General features: G+C 41.3%; 1 protein-coding gene across 1 annotated transcript; it reads right to left on the minus strand.

Moving 5' to 3' along the window:
- Positions 1 to 7,535: 7,535 nt before the first annotated feature.
- Positions 7,536 to 20,360, minus strand: CCNA2 (cyclin A2). Its single transcript, XM_089672155.1, has 8 exons — positions 19,941 to 20,360; positions 17,003 to 17,258; positions 15,675 to 15,781; positions 13,995 to 14,218; positions 13,696 to 13,900; positions 11,895 to 12,008; positions 11,316 to 11,449; positions 7,536 to 9,297 (listed from the first exon to the last, which is right to left on the minus strand). The coding sequence occupies exons 1-8, from the start codon at positions 20,109 to 20,111 to the stop codon at positions 9,243 to 9,245; spliced, it is 1,266 nt and encodes a 421-aa protein (XP_089528281.1). The 5' UTR covers positions 20,112 to 20,360; the 3' UTR covers positions 7,536 to 9,242.
- Positions 20,361 to 20,709: the final 349 nt, after the last annotated feature.

A 20,709-nucleotide genomic window follows, 5' to 3' on the forward strand; every position in this document is an offset into this window, starting at 1 on the left:
CTGACATTTACTCTTTTATGCAACAAACTATCACAGCATTAAAAACGTCCCATAAAAAAAGGGGTATTATAGGCTGGTACTCAAGTGGTTGTTTGAAACATACCATCTAACACTGACAGTAGCGTTTACAGTGGCTGCTGTTGCTGCCTAACAAGCATTAGATTTCAACTTTAATGATCAAGTCCATTTAAAATTGTTGATGCATCTAACTTTACATTCTCCAAAGACTGACAATACTGTTGTCCAAAGGTGACTCCATTGCTCCTCCCTAGAATAGAGCCACATCCCGTACGGGCAAGCAGGTAAAATGACCAGTGTGCAGGAGACCTGCATGGGCACCAGCAATGCTTTACAGGCTCCTGCAGCAAAAAATAATAAATGCACATTTTTTTACCTGCAAAAAAATGTGCATTTAATATTTACCAGAAGGTGAACTTATCCTTTAACGATTGATATGCTGCAACAAATTGTATTTTGGTTTTTCGGTTTAGATACACATTAAGTATTTTCACTTTCATTTTCACTACATGCACATGGGCATTTTAAATCCAGTGTAACAAATGCTTGGTCTTGTGTATATTCACTTGCATTGATGTGTGTTTTTAATGTGTTTGTGGGGCATTTACACATAATTTCATTTTATTGGCTAGAATATTCATTTGTTATACCCACTAAGCTAAAATTATGTATATTTCAATACATTATGCCAGTGTACTTCTCTTTGAACTCAGATTCAGCACTTTTTTATTTATGTGTCTGGACATGCTTCTAAAATACGACTGTAGATGGTGCAATGTGCATATTCACACTTGGGAAAACTAGACCTGTTTTCAGGGTTGTTAAGGGGGAAAAAAAACCCACCATAAGTCTTTTTAAAAGTGGCATTTTTGGCACCTGTGTACATGTAGCCTTTAAAACCCCTTTATTTTACTGTTGCTGTTGTTTATTTTAACATTTTCCTGTAAACATTTTTGCCATTTTTACTATTCATTAAAGCAATGTTTTAAAAAATTCTTACGCTGAATCTCTAAGCGAAAGAACTTTTCCTCTGTGAAAAACTCTTCCTGTCTGGGCATGGCAGCAAGTGTTTCAAACATTTCCTAAGTCCTGGTTCACACCAATGTGTTTTTTAGTGCTTTTTGCAGAAACGCACTAAAGTTAATTTAACATGGTTTCCTATGGGACACGTTCACATTTATGCTTTTTTGAGCCGCTGCATTCTTTGAAAGGGTCAGAGACTTTTTATAAACGCAAAATATTGAGTTTTTGGTTCAATAGACTTCAATGGGGACTCTGCAGAAAATGCATGAAGTGTGTTTTTTACGTGTTTGGCATTTTTAATCTGCCCAGCAACAAGTTGCCCCCCAAAACGTGTGAAAAACTAGTGTGAACGAACACAAAACGCACTGTAAAATGGACAAAATGCATTCTGCATTAGTGTGAACGAGGCCTAAAGGTCAGAACTGCAACAGCAGATGCTAAAAACGCTGTGTTTTGGTTTAAACGTGTAGTGATAGTGTGTGTAAAGAGTTAACTGCTTGGGTTAACCTGCCCCACAATGATCACTCTGACTGCTGGAACTTTGATTGTTGTCCTGTGAGCAAGGTGAGGCTGTGAGTGTAATTGCCACATTGTGGTGGCAGCAGTGGGAGATGACAGTGTAACAGTCACACCCTAAATGTCCCTGATCCTTCTGGGGACCTCTGGCTGTGGAGGCCATTCTGCTTCTTGTGGTAACCATTCAAATGTGTTGCACAGAGGGAACAGATATACTTTCCTGCCACAGACTGCAGTGTGGATCTCTTGTCTTCTGGTATAAACATTTTCTGAGCCTGGGTATCAGTAGAATATCATAGGAACCAGACGTTTTGTAATGGAATGCGACATGACTTTTATTTTCTTTGATTAGCCATTACTTTATTGTGAGATTTGGTTTCCAATTGTTCCTGAGCAATGAGTAGCAGATTTTCTAGATATAGGGTTTCTCCTACCACTTTGGAGAATATATTTAGGCTAAAAAGTGTCCAAATGGCAGTTTGATCTCTTTTCCCAACTGTACAACTAAACACAAACATCTGTGAGCAGATTTTTTATTTTTTTTGGAAAACTTTAGATATGCATCTCTTAAATTTAGAGTTGTCAAGTCTTTCTGCAGCACGATCTTCCTAAATCAGGGGGTGTTTTAACTCAGGGCCCAAGATGTCAAGGATGAAGCACAGGAAGGGCAAAATTAGAACCAAAATATCTGAGCACCTTGAGAATGGCTACTACATCCATCAAACCAGATATTGATGCGTTAGTTTATCAAAAACAGTGTTGAATATCACACTAGTTTTATGTTGCCCCCTTTTACTTTTGTAATATCACTCGGGTACCTTATCTATATTGTGATCTACCTGACTTTTTTTCTGCTCATCATCCTTAGTGTATTTTATGTGTGGCCCAAGACAATTCCTCTTCTTCCAATGTGGCCCAGAAAAGTCAAAAGGTCGGACACCCCTGCTCTAAATAAAACAAGTCCATTTGAAATCTCTACCTTTTACATACTTGAGGTTCAGGATTAACCAGAATTTGAGTGTTTTTTTGACTACAAAGACACAGGTTGAATAAAGACACCAGTTCATCGTGAGTGGGTGTATGTCACTGCTATTTTCCATATCCTTGCATGTTGCATTTGCTAGAAACACATCTAAAATTTAGAATTTATCTGTGCTACCAACTGTTTTGAAGGTATTTCACATCTTTACTGTTTTAACAGTAAAGAACTCCTTACCTAGTTTAGATTGAACTGCCTCTAATTTAATTTCATTATGTACAGTAGCTGCATGTCCTCTTTAGGCTTTGTTAGTTTTCTCCAAATGCAAGAGCCACTGTTTAAAAATCCGTATTTCACAATTGATAAGTCATGTAGAACTTGCTTCCTGTGCTGAGAACCCTCCCTCCCCACCTGAAGACTGCTGGGATGTATGACATTTGTCTAGGCATGGAAACCAGAAAGTAACTGAAGAAATGGGGGAAAAAAAAAAAAAAAAAGGTTTAAAACAGGTAAATAATATATACTTTCCTATCCATTTACTAATGCTAGCAGTAGAATGATTAAAAACAGTCCATGTTGATTGAGAGGGTGAAGTTCTGCTGTAAACGAGAAGTACAGGATCTGTGGAAGTGTGGGTCACAGGAGTTCAGTTCGTTCAGCACTCATGTTACCCGTTTTCAGCCGACAGCGAGCTGAAGCCTACTGTTGGCTGACATCACTCAGCCAATCCAGGCTGGGTAAAGATCCCGACTTCAAAGTCGGGATCCACCCCAGAGGCTGAGACCTTGCTTTGCCTCTTTGCTAAGTTCTCCTCTCTAAGTAGAAAGCTATCAGCAGTCGTGATCACTGAGTTCTCACCCTTAGCTGGCAGGGGACTGATGCTGCATCCACCTAGGTTAGTATAAATGGAAAAAAAAAAAGGCTGTACTGCTTCTTTAAGTGCCTCTTCCCCAGAGCGAAGTTGTTTAATTTTTGTAGTCGTTCTTCTCAACTGAGGTTCTCCAGCACCTCATATTTACTTTGTTGAACTTTTCTGGACTCTCTCCAGTTAAAGGAAATTTTGCCTGGAGGTTGGTAACCAAATCTGGACTGCATAAGCAAGAGTTTTGTGAAGTGGTAGAATTCAAGTTTTTTCTCTTGAGCAAATATCCTAGTCCAGTGTTTCTCAACCTTTTTTTCAGTCAAGGCACCCTTTAACATTATGGACAGTCTTGCTGTGTTATATAAAACTATTAGAATGGGGTTCCTCAACATCCACACATGTAGGACACCCAACATTAGAGGTGATTTAGTCTTCCAAAAGAAAATACACTTTTGCACACTGGTACCGAGTAGTATTCCAGTGTTTCTCTTCTCCCTTAGTTTTTCTTCATCAGTGAGCTAATGCAACCCCAGCACTAATGGGGGGGGTGTGTCAAAATAGGATGCTGTGCAGGCAGTTGACCTCCTCCCTATCAGCTAATGTCATTGGTTGTCCAGATGCTGGCGGCTAGAAGTTCATAATGATGCACCATGAAAACCTGTGGATTTTTGTAATTAAAAGGCAGGCTTGTTCCACCCACTGGTTTGTATACAAGTTTGACATTTTGCCAAGGCACCCTGGTTGAGAAAGGCTGCCCTATTTACTGCATGATAATAGTCTGCTAGCCTTGCTTGCTGCAGCTTGGCATTAATCACCACCGTCTGGAGGTATGGCTGCAGCCCGTTTTCTATCCGGGAGCATACACTAGCATCAATGTCAAAGGACCTTATTCTGTATATTAAGCAACTATGGGGTACTGTATCAATTGCCGTAGTGAAATCTAAATATGCTATGTCCACAGGCCTTCCTTTATCCAACTTACAGCTCACGTCCTCATAGAATGTGAAAAGGTTGTTCTGGCAAGAACTTGTTTTCATACATCCATGTTGGCTACTACTAATGATACTATTGCATGGATACGGTCCCTTATCAGTATAAAGCTGCAAAGAGTTGCAGCCAGCTGCCCCCAGCTAACATGCCAGCTCTGCAATATTTGCAGGGGCTGACTTTTAATTTTTGCATCACTGACTGAAGCACCTTTTTTTTTTATATTTGTTGTCCATTGGACTCCACTGATAAATGCTATTGTTTAATATGTGCTTAAATCATTTCCACTTTAGTTTAATGTTCCTTATTGCAATAATTTGATACCATGCAGTCTTATGGTATGGAGTGCAGCTTTGTGACGTTGGCTCTTTTGAAAGTTAGTGTTCTTGTCCTACCCGCATGTCTCCTTTTCCTATAATTTATGGCAAATGCTATTCCTTACTTCCACAGCTGTGGTCAGCTGTGTGTTGTTTGAAATTAGTAGGTCCAGCAGAGCATTATTCCTAGTTGAAGCTTCCACCATTTGACACATGAAATTTTCCCACATTACATTCAAGAAATGATGGGCCTTAGCTGAGGGAGCAGCTGTGTCTGCCCCCTCAATGTCAAGATGATTAAACTCCCACTGCTTATAGCATTGCCCTGCCCAGGCTTCTAGCTCTCAATGAACTGAGGGCACTGATGTGCACCCTTGGAGGACACATATGCAGGAACCTGACATTGCACCCATGGTCAGCTGAGTGTGTGTTTGATACGCTGTAGCCTTTTATGGGAAAAAAACCAAACACTTTTTTTTCCTGCAAAAATATGTGCATTTATATATTTTTCAAAAATTGAGCAAGCTTTTGTATTGGTCATAGTGAAATTGTGACACATGTAATCCCAATGAGGGGACACAAGTGCAGTTTTCTCTTCAGCACAGATGCTGTGTTTTTTAACATGTAGATAAATCATTTTTATATCTTTAACCAGTTCATACAAATGTGATAATATATAAAACGTGTTTTTAAAGTAAAAAGAGTCTGAACATGCAGTAAAGCATGCTTGTTATACTCATGGTGGAACCTAAGCAGTTAATCCTCTCCTTGTTTAAAAAGGCTGTTTGATCCTGTCTTCTGTCCCTAATCCATCATCTGATAGTATAGAGCTCTAGGAGTCACTGCACATGTACAGTTTAGTGTCTATAGCTAGATGTTTCCCTACCCCCTTTGGAAGCTTGCATGTGTTCAGCACAGGGCCAATTGGCACTGTCCAGGCAGAGGGGCAAGGGTTATGCAGCCTGATGGGACAGTCAAGAGAATGAAAATGCCTCTTACAGGCTTTAACCAGTGCTCAGCTGGCCCCTGATGGGAGTCACAAGAATGCTATACAGGTAGGTTCTCATATTTGGACACAGGAACAATTTTTATACTTTTGGCTCTGTATGCCACCATCATAAATTAAAATAATCCAAATGAATTTGAAGTGCAAACTTTCAGCTTTAACATCAAGGGGTTGAACATAAATATCAAGTACAACTTTTAGGAACTGCAACCATTTTTATACACAGTCCCTTCAGGGACTCAAATGTAATTGAACAAATATAAATAAAATTTTCATCTTTATTATTTTGGTGATATGACATCCTCCCAGAACAAGAGAACCCCCACCCATCTGTCGTTTCCTTACATGGCAGGCAGCAGTTAAAATGTGAACTTAGCCTTTAATTAAAATGCAGTGGTCATCTGTGAAAGGGTTGCATTTATAGCTGCAAAAATATCCTTAAGGCTAAACAAACTGGACCAAAATGCTGTATAATATTTGTTTTTATAGGTCTATAAAATTTTGATTAGACTTCATCTAAATAATTGGTACAGCCAAACAGCAGAGAGGGTAGGCATCTATAACTGCAGTGCAAAACAAGATGTTCATTTAAAATTACATTCACTTTAACCCACTTGGTAACTGCGCTATAGCCAAATGATTGCTTCAGCAGTTACCAAGTTCTGGGAGGGCTTCATATGATGTCCTCCCAGAACACACCCTCCCATGCACCCAACACTGTCCTACAGACAGCTGATCACGTGATGAGGTAAAAAGGCCAATCACAGCAGCCTTTTACCACGTGATCAGCTGCATCCAATGACAGCAGATCATGGAGCAAATACAGTTGCCAGTTATCAGCAGCACTTTACTCACATTGTGACAGCATGAGGAAAGTACTGCCAGCAGCTATCACAGATCAGATCTGCACTGATCAGTGCCCTGCAGTGGCACACAGTGAAAGAAAAAAAAAAATTACCTGTTTGTTTCTATTAAATTTTGCGAAGAATAGAAAAAACCCAATGGAGATTAACTAGTTGCCGACCACAGATAGGCAAATGACAGCTGCACTGCAGCCAGCCAGTTCTGGGAGGGCGTCATGACGTCCTTGCACGCCCCCAGGGGCATGCACCCTGCGATCTTTGTAATTGCTGTGTCCTACAGACAGCTGATTACGTGATGTGGTAAAAGGCCAATCACAGCGGCCTTTTACCACGTGATCAGCCGTGTCCAATGACATGCTGATCACAGGGAAATGCAATTGCCGGTTCTCGGATGCACTTTCCTCACACTGTCAGAGTGTGAGGAAAGTATTGCCGAGAACCGGCAGTTGTCAGAGGGATCGGTACCGATCATCAGGGCTCTGATGCTCTGTGCCCAGCAGTGCCACCCACCTCAACACACACATCAGTGAAGGAGAGAAGGGAAAAAAAAAAAAAAAACCAGCGGCAAGTAAATACCACCAAAAGAAAGCTCTATTTGTGAGAAGGAAAAAAAGATAAAAAATTTCATGGGAACAAGGTTGCATGACTGCACGATTGCAATTCAAAGTGTGACAGCGCTGAAAGCTGAAAATTGGCCTTGGCACAAAGGGGGTATAAGTGCCCAGAAGGCAAGTGGTTAAAGTGCTATTAAACCCAAAAGCAAAAATATATTGCAGCTCATCAATTCTTTGCTAGTACCAGGTTTGCTCTTCCTGTCGCAGCTTTTTAGAAGACAAAAAAGGTAGTCTCTGTTCATGTATTGCTAATTGGTATGAATAGCAAGGGGGAAGAAAAAAATCTTGGGTGTCTGCATGTGGCATAGCCATGGTGTTCCATAGAAAGAAAAACTGCATAATCAGTGGCATTTCCCATACAAATATTTTAATGCGTACCTGCCATTTACACTATAAATACAATAGCCAGTGGCTTTTACAACTGAACATTAGGCCAGTAGCTTTACAACACAATGCCATCATTCACATTCACTTTATGTATTAAAACCAAAATTGTGAATCTTCCTGGGTAGACCAGCACAAGTAGAGCCTGCTGTTGGACTAGGTTTGTCAAAAGTCTTATGAAAGTATGAGTTTCAAGGCATAATTGCTCACTCTGGACCCCCCTTTTAACTGGCACTATGGGTATTCAAACATCCCACCAACAGTTTGAAACTCCAGAATACAGCAAAAAGTATAGGTTGGTTTCCTTTTTTAGCATAAGGAGTGAGAGAAGTAGTGTGGTGTCATAGTTTTCATATAACAGAAAGTAGACCAAGTTCTAGGGTTCGACCATGTTTGCACAAGCATCTTGAAAACCTATTAACACTGCTGGTGCATAGGGGCCATTTGCTGTTCCCACTGTGGTGGGACAAACATTCTCTTGCAATTGCTAGCAGCTGTGAAACTCAGACTTTTGAAGGCAAGGTTTCTGCTCAGTCTGGAAAGAGCAAATGCTGTTCCAGATTAGTTAGAACCTTTAACTGTATTAGGCTAGGTTCACACCATTGTGGGTCTGCAGGCACAGCAGGCAGTTCATTTGAATGGGCTGCTGTGCCTGCGTTTCATGCAGAGTGCGTGTCTATCTTTATCGCAGCCACTATAGCATAGAAGTTGGGCTTGGAAATTATAAAAAAAAAAGGCTAATCTGGTTTCCTGGTCTTGATCCTATGAGCCACTGGAGCAGCAGAAGGGCACCTTCCATTTATCAGAGTGGCAAAGTTGTAATAGCTACTAAACTATCACAGCAGAACCAAGTACACCCATCTGTGAACAGTGTTTGGATATGCATGGCCAAAGTGATAAAGACTTAATAGTATGCACAGGTTTCAAAGCTAACATTGTTCCATTCTAGGAGCAGAGTTGCCCCCATTAATAGGTCAGTGACTTGTACAAGCTGCCTACATGTCCAAATGACTGGAGTGTATTTTGTCTGGATTGATTGCACAAATGTAACTGCCATTGTAAGCATAATTTCAAGCCCACCAACAAAACCCAACATTGGGCTGGTGTCTAACATCTAATTTAATGGCAAGCCACAGCACACAGCTTCTCAAAGTAGATCAGACATCCACATGGAAAAAGGCCAGTGGTCTCAAATCTGCACCAGCCTCAAGTAGGTCATGGCCAGCAATTTGTACTAATAACTGCCACATTAGGATGCTACACAATCAAATTAGTTTACAAGCTAATATGTTCATTGAAACAAATGCCTTCACGTGACCCTGTCAAGACTTGCCATGCTCAAACACTTGTTTTGCTGTTTAGTTAACATTTATTGTCAAGAACAGTGATTTATATAGATAAACAAATATGTCAACTGCTTGGTTAGTGCAAACTGCACAAACCGCTTTAGAAAAAGTATAGCCAAGCAAATATCTAAAAACAAACATACATAAAATTTACAGGGTTTAAAACGATAAAAACAAACTTAAAAAAACTTTGCTTCATAATTCTGTTCAGATCAGATTTCCAATACCTGAATGAGTTAGAAAAAAAACAAAGTTTCCATAATAGAAAAATAACTGTACATCATGTGCTTTTTGTCCATATACATTAGAAAAGTCCAATCTTTAAGATTATAAAAATATAGAAAGGGACTCTGGAGGCTCAACTGTTGATACACCATGATACCTGAAACAGAAAGAAGTTCCATCAATGGAATAAATTAACTCCATGGTAACAAGGGGATAAAACACGTGAAACCAAAGTAAGCCTACTTTATTCATTCAAGTATTTGTGAACCCTTACTTTGAAAAATAAAAAAACCCAGTGTTTAATTTCATATAAACAGTTAATTTCTGTTTTACCAAGTAATCACATAATCTGTTCACAGCTGCTAAGGGGCTTAGAAAACAGGGAAAGAGAAACAGTACACAGATTTTCCCAGTGAATAGCTGTGTGTGGCAGAAGTCAACCATTGGAGGACAGGCAGGCTCCCAGCACAGCCAGCAAACTGACCACACTGGAATGGATGTGATCAGTTGAAAGAGCAGAGGGACTGGCTGAAACACCAGGTATTTCACACAAAAGGAAGCAATACAGAGAAAAAAAAAAAAATGATACAATGTTTAATTGCACATGTACATGGTACAACAGTCATATTAGGAATATGAAGTGTTGGGGCAACAGTCTTTAAATGCAATAGATCAAAAGTATGTGAGCAAAAGTGACACAGAATTTTAAAAAAAGGTTTGCAAATGCATGGAGGAAAAAACTGAAATCACATTGGCATAAGTATTCAGACTCTTCCAAGAGCTGGTCACCTGGCCAAACTGAGCAATCAGGGGAGAAGGGCCTAGTAAGTGAGGTGACCAAAAACCTGATGGTCACTGACTGAGCTCCACAAATCCTGTGTGGAGATGGGATAAAGTTCCCCAAGGACAACCATCACTGCAGCCCTCCACCGATCGACTTTATGGCAGAGTGGCTAGACAGAAGCCTCTCAGTGCAAAACACATGAAAGCTTGCTTAGTTTACAAAAAGCACCTAAAAGATTTCTCTGACGAAACCAATTGTTTGGCCTCTATTCTAAATGTTATGTGTGGAGAAAACGAGGCACTGCTCATCACCTGCCCAATACCATCCAAACAGTGAAGCATGGTGGTGGCAGCAGTATGCGATTGTGTGGTTTGTTTTTTTTTATTTATTATGGGCAGCAAGGACAGGGAGACTACTTTGGACAGGGTTGAGGGAAAGCTGAAAAGGGGAAGGAGGAAAAAAAAAAAAAAAAAAGAAAAAAAAAAAAAAAAACACACCCCAGGATGCCCTCAATGAAAACCTGTTCTGCAGCGCTCAGGACAGAATTGGGCCAAAGGTTCACCTTCTAACAAGGGACAACTGAATGTCTTGGAGTAGCCTAGCCAGAGCCCCAACATGAACCCTGTTCAACTATCTCCAGAGATGTTAAACTGCTGTCCACTCTGACTGTTCCTAACCAACCCAAGTGAGCATGAGGGGATTTGCAAAAGGCGGCAGAAAGTCCCAATCCAGGTGTGCAAAGCTCATCACGTCATAACCAAAAGACTTGAGGCTGTAATTGCTGCCAAAAAAAGGTGCTTCAGAGTAAAGGGTCTCAATACTCAAGTACATGTGATTTCAGTTTCTTTAATTCAGACACTAAAATTCTGTTTTAACTTACAGAGTATAGATTGAGGGAAAAAAAAACCCCCACACAAAAGTTAATGCAAACAATGCATTAGGGAAAAACGTTTTTAGATTTAGTACCACATCTTTGACTGCCCATCTTCCCCACATTTATATAAAATGCCAAGATGCACAGCAAAAATGTTGACTGGGTATGGTATGTGTCAATACACAGCAGGGATGCTCTTCTATACACAGCTTCGATCTACTCAGCACTTAATTCCGTATCAGTACCTATCTAACACGATCTGTCACTGTAAGTTAGTCTCCCCTAACCAGGTCAATGATTAAAAGATAATCACTTAAGCACTTTTAGCTGATAAAGCTACTCTATTAAGACTGGAGGGTTTAAAAACACCTTAAGGACCAAGCCAGAGAGGAAAAACCCTTTAATAGTCATAACTAAGTGCAGGTCTCAAAACTAGTTGATCTTTCGATAACCCAACCAAGCCCATTAGGGAAGAGAGAAAAAAAAAAAAAGTTACGCAATGGATAAATTTACTCACTTTGCATTTTTGTATTTCTCGCGCACAGCCTGTTGTTGGTGGGTCGAGACAGAAAGATAAGTGCGATACAGATCCAAGATGCAAGGTTTAAGACTTTCTAATGAGTATCTTGTGAACTGGGCCAAGGAGTCTGGCTGTGGGAAACAAAGTTAAAATTACATTTTATTTAAAAAACAAAACCAAAAACCACCCAGACACACAAGTCTTCAAACCAGAGATTAAAGTCTACATGCTCGAGACTTCACAGCCAAAAGTAAAACCAGCTGAAGCCATATGTGTGCAGTTTGAGTTGCCCGGCTTTCCAACATAAAGCTGAACTTTTCTTTGTCACTACTCTTCTTGTGCAAGGCAATAGTGCTTATAGGACAATCTCCCACAATTTTCTATAGTTAGCTGGCTGGGTGGGCCGGCCAAGTTCCTCCCACAGTTCTGCTCTCAGCAAAGGAGATATAGATATATATGAAACACAACTATGTCACTGCTACTTAGATCCTTTGTGGCTACTGAGAAATTTAAATGCCCAGAGGTTGGCTTTAAGACCTAGTTCAATGACAATTTTGGATTTACAAAAACACATACCCAAGTCTCATCGTTTAATGTGAAGTTTGCAATGACGAAAGCCGATGCAGCAACAACAGATGGCAAATATCGGAGGAAAGGGTCTGAATCTATTAAGCTGAGCTCGCCCAGATACTGCAAAAAAAAAAGGTAATGGAAATTTTTGTAAATGCAGTGTAAAGCAAGCATGCCAAATACCCCTTGCAATTTAATACAGTAAACACTTACACATCAGTAGCAGGTTTTATAATCCTGCTAAACGTTGGATACAATTGCTAGACATTTATGAGGATCCTAGACTGACTAGATCTAGAAGATCCAGCAGTTACAGTATTGCCTACAAAAACAAAACCATTTCTATTTTGCAGTGGTATAATTGACTAAATCCTACCACTGCAAGTGTTGCTAGCTCCATGGCAGTTCTATCACCAAGACATGGCAAGGACCCTAGGTGTAGACCCAACGCCTAGGTGGTGATTTTGGCCAGACTTTCAGGCCTAATGTACAAAGCTTTGACATACAGTCCCATGCCAGATCCTCTACTTTCCTTACTGATACTGAATTGTAAAACAGGGTGTGTTGGGTGTAGATTAGCACTAGTAGAAAAACATTTTGCCAGCTTAAGTCCAGGCACATGAGGAAATTCTGTGCAAAAAACCTGACACCACACAGACTAAATAGTTAGATGAAATTGGCCAAGATTTGTGCATCTGTACATTTGTTTTCACAGATCTAGCACAAAGCTTGTGCTCGGGGCAAATTGTAAACAATTAGGAGATTCAAAAGACAGATTAGGCAGCCTCAGTACTAAAAAACGGTTTTAGAATACATCCACTTGAGTTTCGGAAGGTTTTATTGCCTTCATGACCAGGCCATTTATTTTGCAATTCAGCACTGTGCTACTTTAACTGATAATTGCTCAGTCATGCAACACCATACACAAATGAAATTAGAATTTTTCACACAATTAAGAGCTTTCTTCATAGTATCTGATCACCACTGTTGAGAGAAAGATCTACCCCAAATGTGACTTACTTTCTGCAAAAAAAAAAATTCATAAGCCTCAGTCAAAATGTATTGTACTCAATATTTTTGGCAAAATATGTTATACGCAGACACAAGAATTTTTAAACTTGTGTTGGCAGTGATCAGCAACTTACATTGGGACAGTGACACTGATGCTGCCTGGGAAGTACACCGACACCACTACTGTGATATACAAGTTTACCCACCCTGAACCTGGAAGACACTGTCTACTTACAAGTATGTGACTGCTTGTAAAAGATGTGGGCAGATACAGAAATAAGAAGCTAAAGAAAAAAATAAAAATAAAAAAAAATGGGATGAAAACTTGTGTTGCAGCTAGAGGGCTGGAATAATCCCTAGCTTTCATCTCATTTTAGGTACAAAAGTCAACTGTACTGAGTTTCTAAGCTCCGTCCCTAGCCATCTGATTCTTTCAGCTTCAAAACAAGATCTTAGCATTGGTGCCAATTTCACAACACAAGTAATCCAATTCTTAAAGCCCCATATCAGGCCCAGGAAAAAAAAAAACAAACCCTGCAGGCTCCCTGTACTGCAAGGGTTAAAGGCTTATGAGGTCAGGGGTAGAAGAAGAAGCTGTAACATGTACCCCATTCCTCACTCCAGCAGAGGACCTTCACACTGCACAACCAGCCTCTGGTTGAAAGCCAATATCAATGAGCAGTTAACCCTTTGAAGTGCAAGGGGCCACTACAGGAAGTGTTTTTTAATCAGATTCCACCTTTAATAACTTTAGAAAGGCTGTTTTAGATAATATGTAAATAACATGCAACTGTACCATGCACAAGCTTTCCATTTTAGAAGCCACTGGATGGAGCCGGAAATACTGATTGAGGTATTGTAGGATGGTTGGAGCAGCAAGGTCAAAGGACAGAACTTTAAGAACCAAATGTTCCATTTTAAGAACTTGTTTCTTGTTGTAAGTGTCATCAGTTATGTAAACAAATTCGGCTACTTCAGGTGGATAAATCTCTTCAAATTTCCTGCATTGGAAGAGACAAACCTGTTAGAACTCCATGTAGGGGGGAGAAAAAAAAAAAAAAAGTGTTCTTTTGTAATAGTCGATGAAATACTTACGAAGCTAAAAGCATAGCAGCAGTGCCAACTAGTTGAAGCTTTCCCCGTAATACAGACATTGACGACAAGAACCTGTCAATGTAGTTCACAGCCAAATAAAGAGTCTCATTCTGCAGCTTGTATTCTTCACCAACTTCAACTAGCCAGTCAACAAGGATTGCACGCATGTTATTCGTTATATCGGGCTGCTTCTGCATGTAGCCAGCTTTGGGTTTACACTTCATCTGTAGGGAAAATAAACAAAAATTAAGGGGGGGAAGAAAAAAAAAAAAAAAAAACGCCCTGGACCCTAATGTTTTCCTATGTGTCCATGCACACTGTCATTTACAGGCAGTTGAGTTTAGTCTTTTTTTGAATGCAAACTTGCATTCAGGAGTAGATTTTATCAGCGTTTCAAATGCCAGTAAACACTGCTAACCACGTTTAAAATTTTTTTTTCTCTTTTAATCTTCCATTTCAAGATGCTGTCCAGAGCCTTTTTTCATCATGAAAATGCATGCAAAAGCGTTTTTCCCAGTACTCAAATGGACCTAGTACACCATACTTTGAGGTTTCGCGTGAAATTAAATGTTAGACACTGCTGCGACCATTTCTGCACAGAAATTAGCTGGAACACATCCAAACACCAGAGAGAAAAAAAAAAAAAAACCCACACACAACTACTGCTCTGCTTCTGCTCTGTTTTTCTCAAAGTGTCTGAAATAGTTAATTTTTTACTGTTTTTCAGTGCATTTTGGAAGGTCTCCTGAAGTCATCTTTAAAAACACTTCTAAACGCACATAAATACGGTATGCAAACACGGCTAACCAGACTTTAGCCTACATTTTCCAGCAGGCAGTTTCCATCGTTCAGAAGTGTCCCGTGTACATGGAGCCTTAGATGGGCTAGTGGTATTTGTTTAGGTTTACCCCCTCTTTATCCAGCCAGTAACTTTCTACACTAGAGCCGCTACATAAAAAAAAAAGCAAAAAGACACGACATGAATTCTTGCCATTACAGTCTAATTTGCTCTTGCAGAGCTACAGCTGCTGCTAGAATAGCATCAAAAACTTTAGAAAGTGTTGGATAATTATGTATTTGCAGAACCTAACAAACCCTCACTTTCTGGTAGTGAGGAAGCTTGCCTTTACTCCCTGCCCCCCTATATACATATTGCCCCATTACGCATGGCAAGCCACACAGGCCAATAGAAATGTATACGAGGTAAAAGGGACAGGCAATGTTTAGCATAATCAGAAGTGCTGAAGCTTTGTCCATTAGAATGGGCAGGGATTCAGCCATGACAGAGGCGTTTAGGGAACTGCAGCAGGTATTTGCTAGTGCCCCTAGGTGCCTGCACTGAACCTAACATTTAACAATGCTTATGTACAGGCACCTTGTGGCTGTATGTACTTGATTCTTCAAATTTGATCCCCATGTCCCTGTGGATTTTATATCCAGGCTATACAAGTTAATCAAGCAGAGCTTTAGTGCTGCCCTATAGTGCCAAAGACCTACACACTAGAATTCTGCATGACAGGCAGTGCCTAGTACCAGGAATGGCAAGACTTAGTCAGAACTCCACAGAAGCAGAACTGCAGACACTAGCCCTGTTACTGTCATATTCACGTCAAACTATGCAGTTTGGGTTTTGAAAAAGTTTGCAACACGGCTTATCCACTAGTCAGAACACTTAATTACCTCCATTTCCCTAAGATAAGTGTGAATCTCTTCTGCATAATCTGGAACTTCATTACTACGGACCACCTTTTCTTCCTCCTCCACAATGGACATATCCATTGGAGAATCTGCGGAAAAAAAAAAAAATTATAAAGGTGGAAGTGAGATAGGCACATTTGTGGCCATGTCATGTAACAATTAAAGCAACATGCATACAGCAGCTCCTAAGTAGTGTCAAAATTAACTTGCAGTTTCATTCAAAAGCAAGAGGTCATCGGACCACTTTGTGTGTTACACCCATATTTAGGGTGCACTGCTTAGTCCACACACTCATGTTATTCAATGATTAAAGGGGGGAAAAAAAAAAAAAAAAAAACCACACACACAACAAAACACCATGGAACGGGAAGAGACATCGCTCCGGTTCTCCAAGGGCATAGAGATGAGTGGCGGCCATCTTTCCTTCACTCATCTCTATGAGTGCTGGGATCAATGGTTTCTCAGGTAAGGCTGATAACTACTGGGTGGCGAGGGTTCTCGGCACCTGTATCGGTGCTTTTTCTTCATTTCGGCCAAAAGGGGCGTTTTTGGCCACCGAAATTTTGATGCATCCCTAACCTTAACACATTGCTGCAAGTGGGTCCTTAAGATAAAGCAAAATACTTTGACTGCCATTTACTGAGCCCTATGGCCAGAGTTAACCACAATGCAGGCATAAAGCACAAGTGTGCATTTTAATGCCATTTCAATACCTGGGCACCAGAATCCTAAGGCCAACCATCCACTATACAATCTGATCCTTTAGAGCCTCTTTCCACTATGTGGATCAAAGGATTGTATGATTTACTTTAGATAGTTTTGGCAACACTAAAAAAAGATTGTATACAGTATATGGCATCTTCAGACAACTGTCCACTTATGAATGCATGAGTACCCACTAGCATTTGGATAGCAAATTACTAATATGTTATTTGTGAAATGATATTTGTGCTTATGGGAATGGAGCACTTAACAGACATCCTTAGGGTGGAGCAAGGAAAAATTTGAAGCCATCCAAATCCTCCAGAGAAAAAAAAAAAAAAAAGGCCAGATCAGAGGTTTTCCAATATTCATGGGCACCTAATTACCCAAGACTTGAAAGGTGCTGGGAAGTGTTCAAAGATGAAATGCACTTGCATACTGCACCCATTCACCCATTGTCAAGAGTGAAAGCCAGAAGTAGAAAGCACTACACCAAACAAATGTGCATAGACCATCATGTTAGTATTATGTGGCCAGTGTTCATTTTAGTGCAGCTTCTGAAATGCAATGACCAAGCAAAGCAGCTGCCAGGATCAGCTCTGCCTTACCATAACTAGTATGGACTACTGGGATTTCTATGGGTTCCAGAGGTTTCCTTTGTCCGAGAGAGATGACCACTTTATTCAGCTGTTTCAGGTGCTCATCCTGCACAGGTTTTTTTGTAACTGGCTGCTTCCGATAGTTTGCACAGTCCGGCTCATCCACATGGATTGCAAAGGTAGCCTGCTTGACAGGAGCTTTACCAGCAGGTAGTTTTCCATAATTCTCATCGTTGGTACCCAAATGATTGCGTACAGTAAGAATCTGAATATAGGAAGAGAACAGTTAAATCATAGCAGCACAAGTATGCCATATTCCAAACCATTTCACAGACCTGATAAAGGAATTTATACATTGGAAGAGTCCAGATTTAAATGTGAACATTAAGGTTGATTAATGAGATTTTCTTGCAGACATTAAATCACTGATTAATGGAGATTCGTAGCTCGTGAGTAATTGCTAGAGTTGCTGGCGATATACTACAAATTGCCCATTCAGCAATTTGTGGCCAAGCAGAACGATTGCTGCAAATATCCCTAGGCAACCATTAAAGCTGGCTTTACACCAGTGGCAGTTTGCCACTCTGAAAAGCAATCTGGTGGTATACTTTTCAGTGTTTGGTAGGGGATGAGGTTGTTATACATAGTCTCCTCACTGCCCATTTTAAAGCTCAAAATGTTGACCTAACACTTGAATAGGTCACATTTCACTGCCTGCCAAGCACAATGGTGGAGGGATTAGAACACCTGTCAGTTTTTACTGCTGCCTGTGCCCTTGTTGGCATACTCACCTTCTATTGGTCCGGTTTACCATTATTAACAAGAAAAGTCAAATCTTGTGTTACCAGAACAGGAACAGAAAGCCAACCTTCCAATGGGGACACTACCAGGAATCCCCTCATTTTGATAGGAAGGATCTCCTAATTTCAGGACATGAAATTTCCTTACACAGGCCACAGATGGCAAAAAAACTGGCAGGGGTTACATCCCTCCCTTAGGCTGCTTTCACACTGACACTTTTGGGGGGGGAACAAAAAAAAAAAAAAAAAACACCATGGGAGAAAACTGCATCCCTTTAATTCCTATGGTGGCCTTCACAATGATCCATTACACTTAAGGGTGGTGAAAAAAAATCCTGCTTGCTTCATTTTTGATGCATGTTTGTGCAGAAAAAAAAAAAGACCAGAAGTGTATCCCTCCATTGAAATTAATGAAAAGGATAGCAAAAATGCATCAAACACACAAACCCAATGCACCTGTGGGAAAGTACTTTGTTCAGTAGGGGAGTAAAAAAAACGCAACATAAACATTGTAAAACGCACCTGTGGGAACATGTGTTTCTCAGCAGAGCAGCGTGAAAGTAGCCCAACATCCCGGTCACATCAAACCTGACTTTGAAACTGTGTGAATTACAGTGACATCGCACGATTTCAAAGTTGGGTGACATGCCAATTTCAGGTGCGATTTGCAGGATCTCTGACAGATGTCTATACAAATCGCACCAAAAGAAGTGCATGTGCTACTTTAGAAATGGGTGCAACTCCTATCAATGCGGAACGGCACAGATATGACTGCTCTAATTGCGGACAATAGGGTGCAACTTCACATGTAATTTGCAAGTCACATTCCAATTCGCATCCAGTGTGATGGGTGTAACTATTCAAAACGAAAGCCATTGATTCCACTTCAAAAGCCAGTTTACACCACAAAAAACACTATGGATGTGTTTTTGCTTACAATTCCGCACTCCATTCTAGTGCGTTGTGCCAGTTTGTGTGCAGAAATTAAAAGAAAAAAAAAATGCAGTCTTCACTTTTTTTTCTGCACGGGAAATTGCACTGGTGTGAACTAGGACCATTGGAATACATGGATTTTTGATGAAAAGAAAAAATTGTGTGCGCCTGGGTTCACACTGTAGCTTTTAGCAGACACACAGGGGTGCCAATATTTCTCGAAGGCACCCCTCCCCCCAGCATCAGAAAACATTAACATTTTTTGGGTGCAGGAAACCATATGCTTGCATAGAAAAAAAAAAAAAAAAAGATAAAAGAAAAAGGGACCTTTTGAAGGGCAGGTGCAGGAGCCTATCCCAAGAAACAAGCTGCAATGCCCATGCAAACATGAGTCACCCCACCTACCTCAGGGTGAACCCGGCCTAAGAACAATTGTAGCAGTTTTGCAGCTGCGCTGAAATATTGCTGCATGGTAGTTGCTGAGAAAATCACACCACAAAGGTCACATTCAGCAATCATAGAAATGCATTAGGTTTTTCTTAGTGACACAGTAACAAAAGGGGGAGGGGTGTAAGAAAACCCCCATTATCATTGCCTTCCATAGATCTGTTGAGCCCCCAGCAGGTTAATAGAGCGACAGAAGGAAATAAACCCAAATGCAAACTACCATTAGATTGTAAGCTCTGATGAGCAAGGCCCTCCATCCCGTGTACCTGTATAATCCAGCACTGTGCACACACTATGTACTATACAGTCCTTGTATAAGAATCCCTCTGGATTGATCACCCCAGCCTCCTAGGCCAGGCACAGCAATCCCCCATAGATCTCCCTGACAAAGGTCACAGGGTATGAAATGGCTGCCTCCAGACTACAGAATGTGATCCCTGATCTCAGCCCTGACAGTGCACTGGATCCATCCCAGCAGAGTGCAGTGAGATCAGAGCTGGGAGGGTTATGAATGGCAGGCAGGGCAGGCTCATCGATCGGTATTGGAGGGAAATGATCTGCCGGTGATCTGCACAGGCCTGGTACCCCCCAGATGGATGACAGCATGGTGCAGGTAGGAATGCACCCCTCCCAGGTCCTAGATAGGCCATATCCCCCCTCATTACGGCCGATCACCCATTACCGCCGATCACCCATTACCGCCCCTACAAAGGCCTAGATAGAGCTGGGGAGGACACAGAGCCGAGCCCCCCGTGCAATCAACATACCGGTAACGACTGCAGCTTCCCTCCTCGTCCCTGAGCCCCCCGCAGCCCCCGATTTTCCTGCAGCACTCCCAGCACGGTGCGGCCTCCCTGCGGCCCGGCTTGCTGCTGGAGTGGCGCCTTCCTGGGCTGGACGTTCTCCTGGTTCTCATCCCGCCGCACGTACGAGGACATGTTGCTCTAGGAGCCGGAATTAGGGAGAGTGCTCAGATATACGACCCCCCTGTCCGGAGGGAGAAGCTGGCTGCACACTGGAGGAGGCTCTGAACTCGGCAGACCAGGGAGCCCGCTCTCACCGGCGCCCACCGAGCACAACACCTGTCCGGTTCTCCGCGCCCGCCACGCTCTCACTTTGTCCGACAATTTAATTCCTGCGCGCTGCTGCAGCGGACACCCTTCTCAGTTCAAGTAGCCCGCGACTATTGAAATCCGCCAATCACGGGACAGCGCGGGTTAACGTCATCAGGGCTACGGCTGCCTGCAGGGGAAAAAAGGGAAGAGCGAGATCAGCTGACCGTGACGTCAGAGGTGGGCGAAGAATGACATTAAATTATACTGGCGGAGTGTATTTAGGGTGTACTAACAATCACATTGGACTGGGATCAGGTCACGTCACGTGGTTAAAAAGGAAAAAATCAGGGCAAGAATGGAACACAGAACATACAAAATGGAATACAACACAGAAAATGGAACACAACATACAACACAGAGCATAGAACACAACATACAACACGGAGAATGGAACACAGAACATACAACACGGAGAATGGAA

The sequence above is a fragment of the Staurois parvus genome, unplaced genomic scaffold, assembly GCF_062004578.1.
Source record: "Staurois parvus isolate SC_StPar_1 unplaced genomic scaffold, SC_StPar_1.0 ptg000122l, whole genome shotgun sequence".
NCBI lineage: Eukaryota > Metazoa > Chordata > Amphibia > Anura > Ranidae > Staurois > Staurois parvus.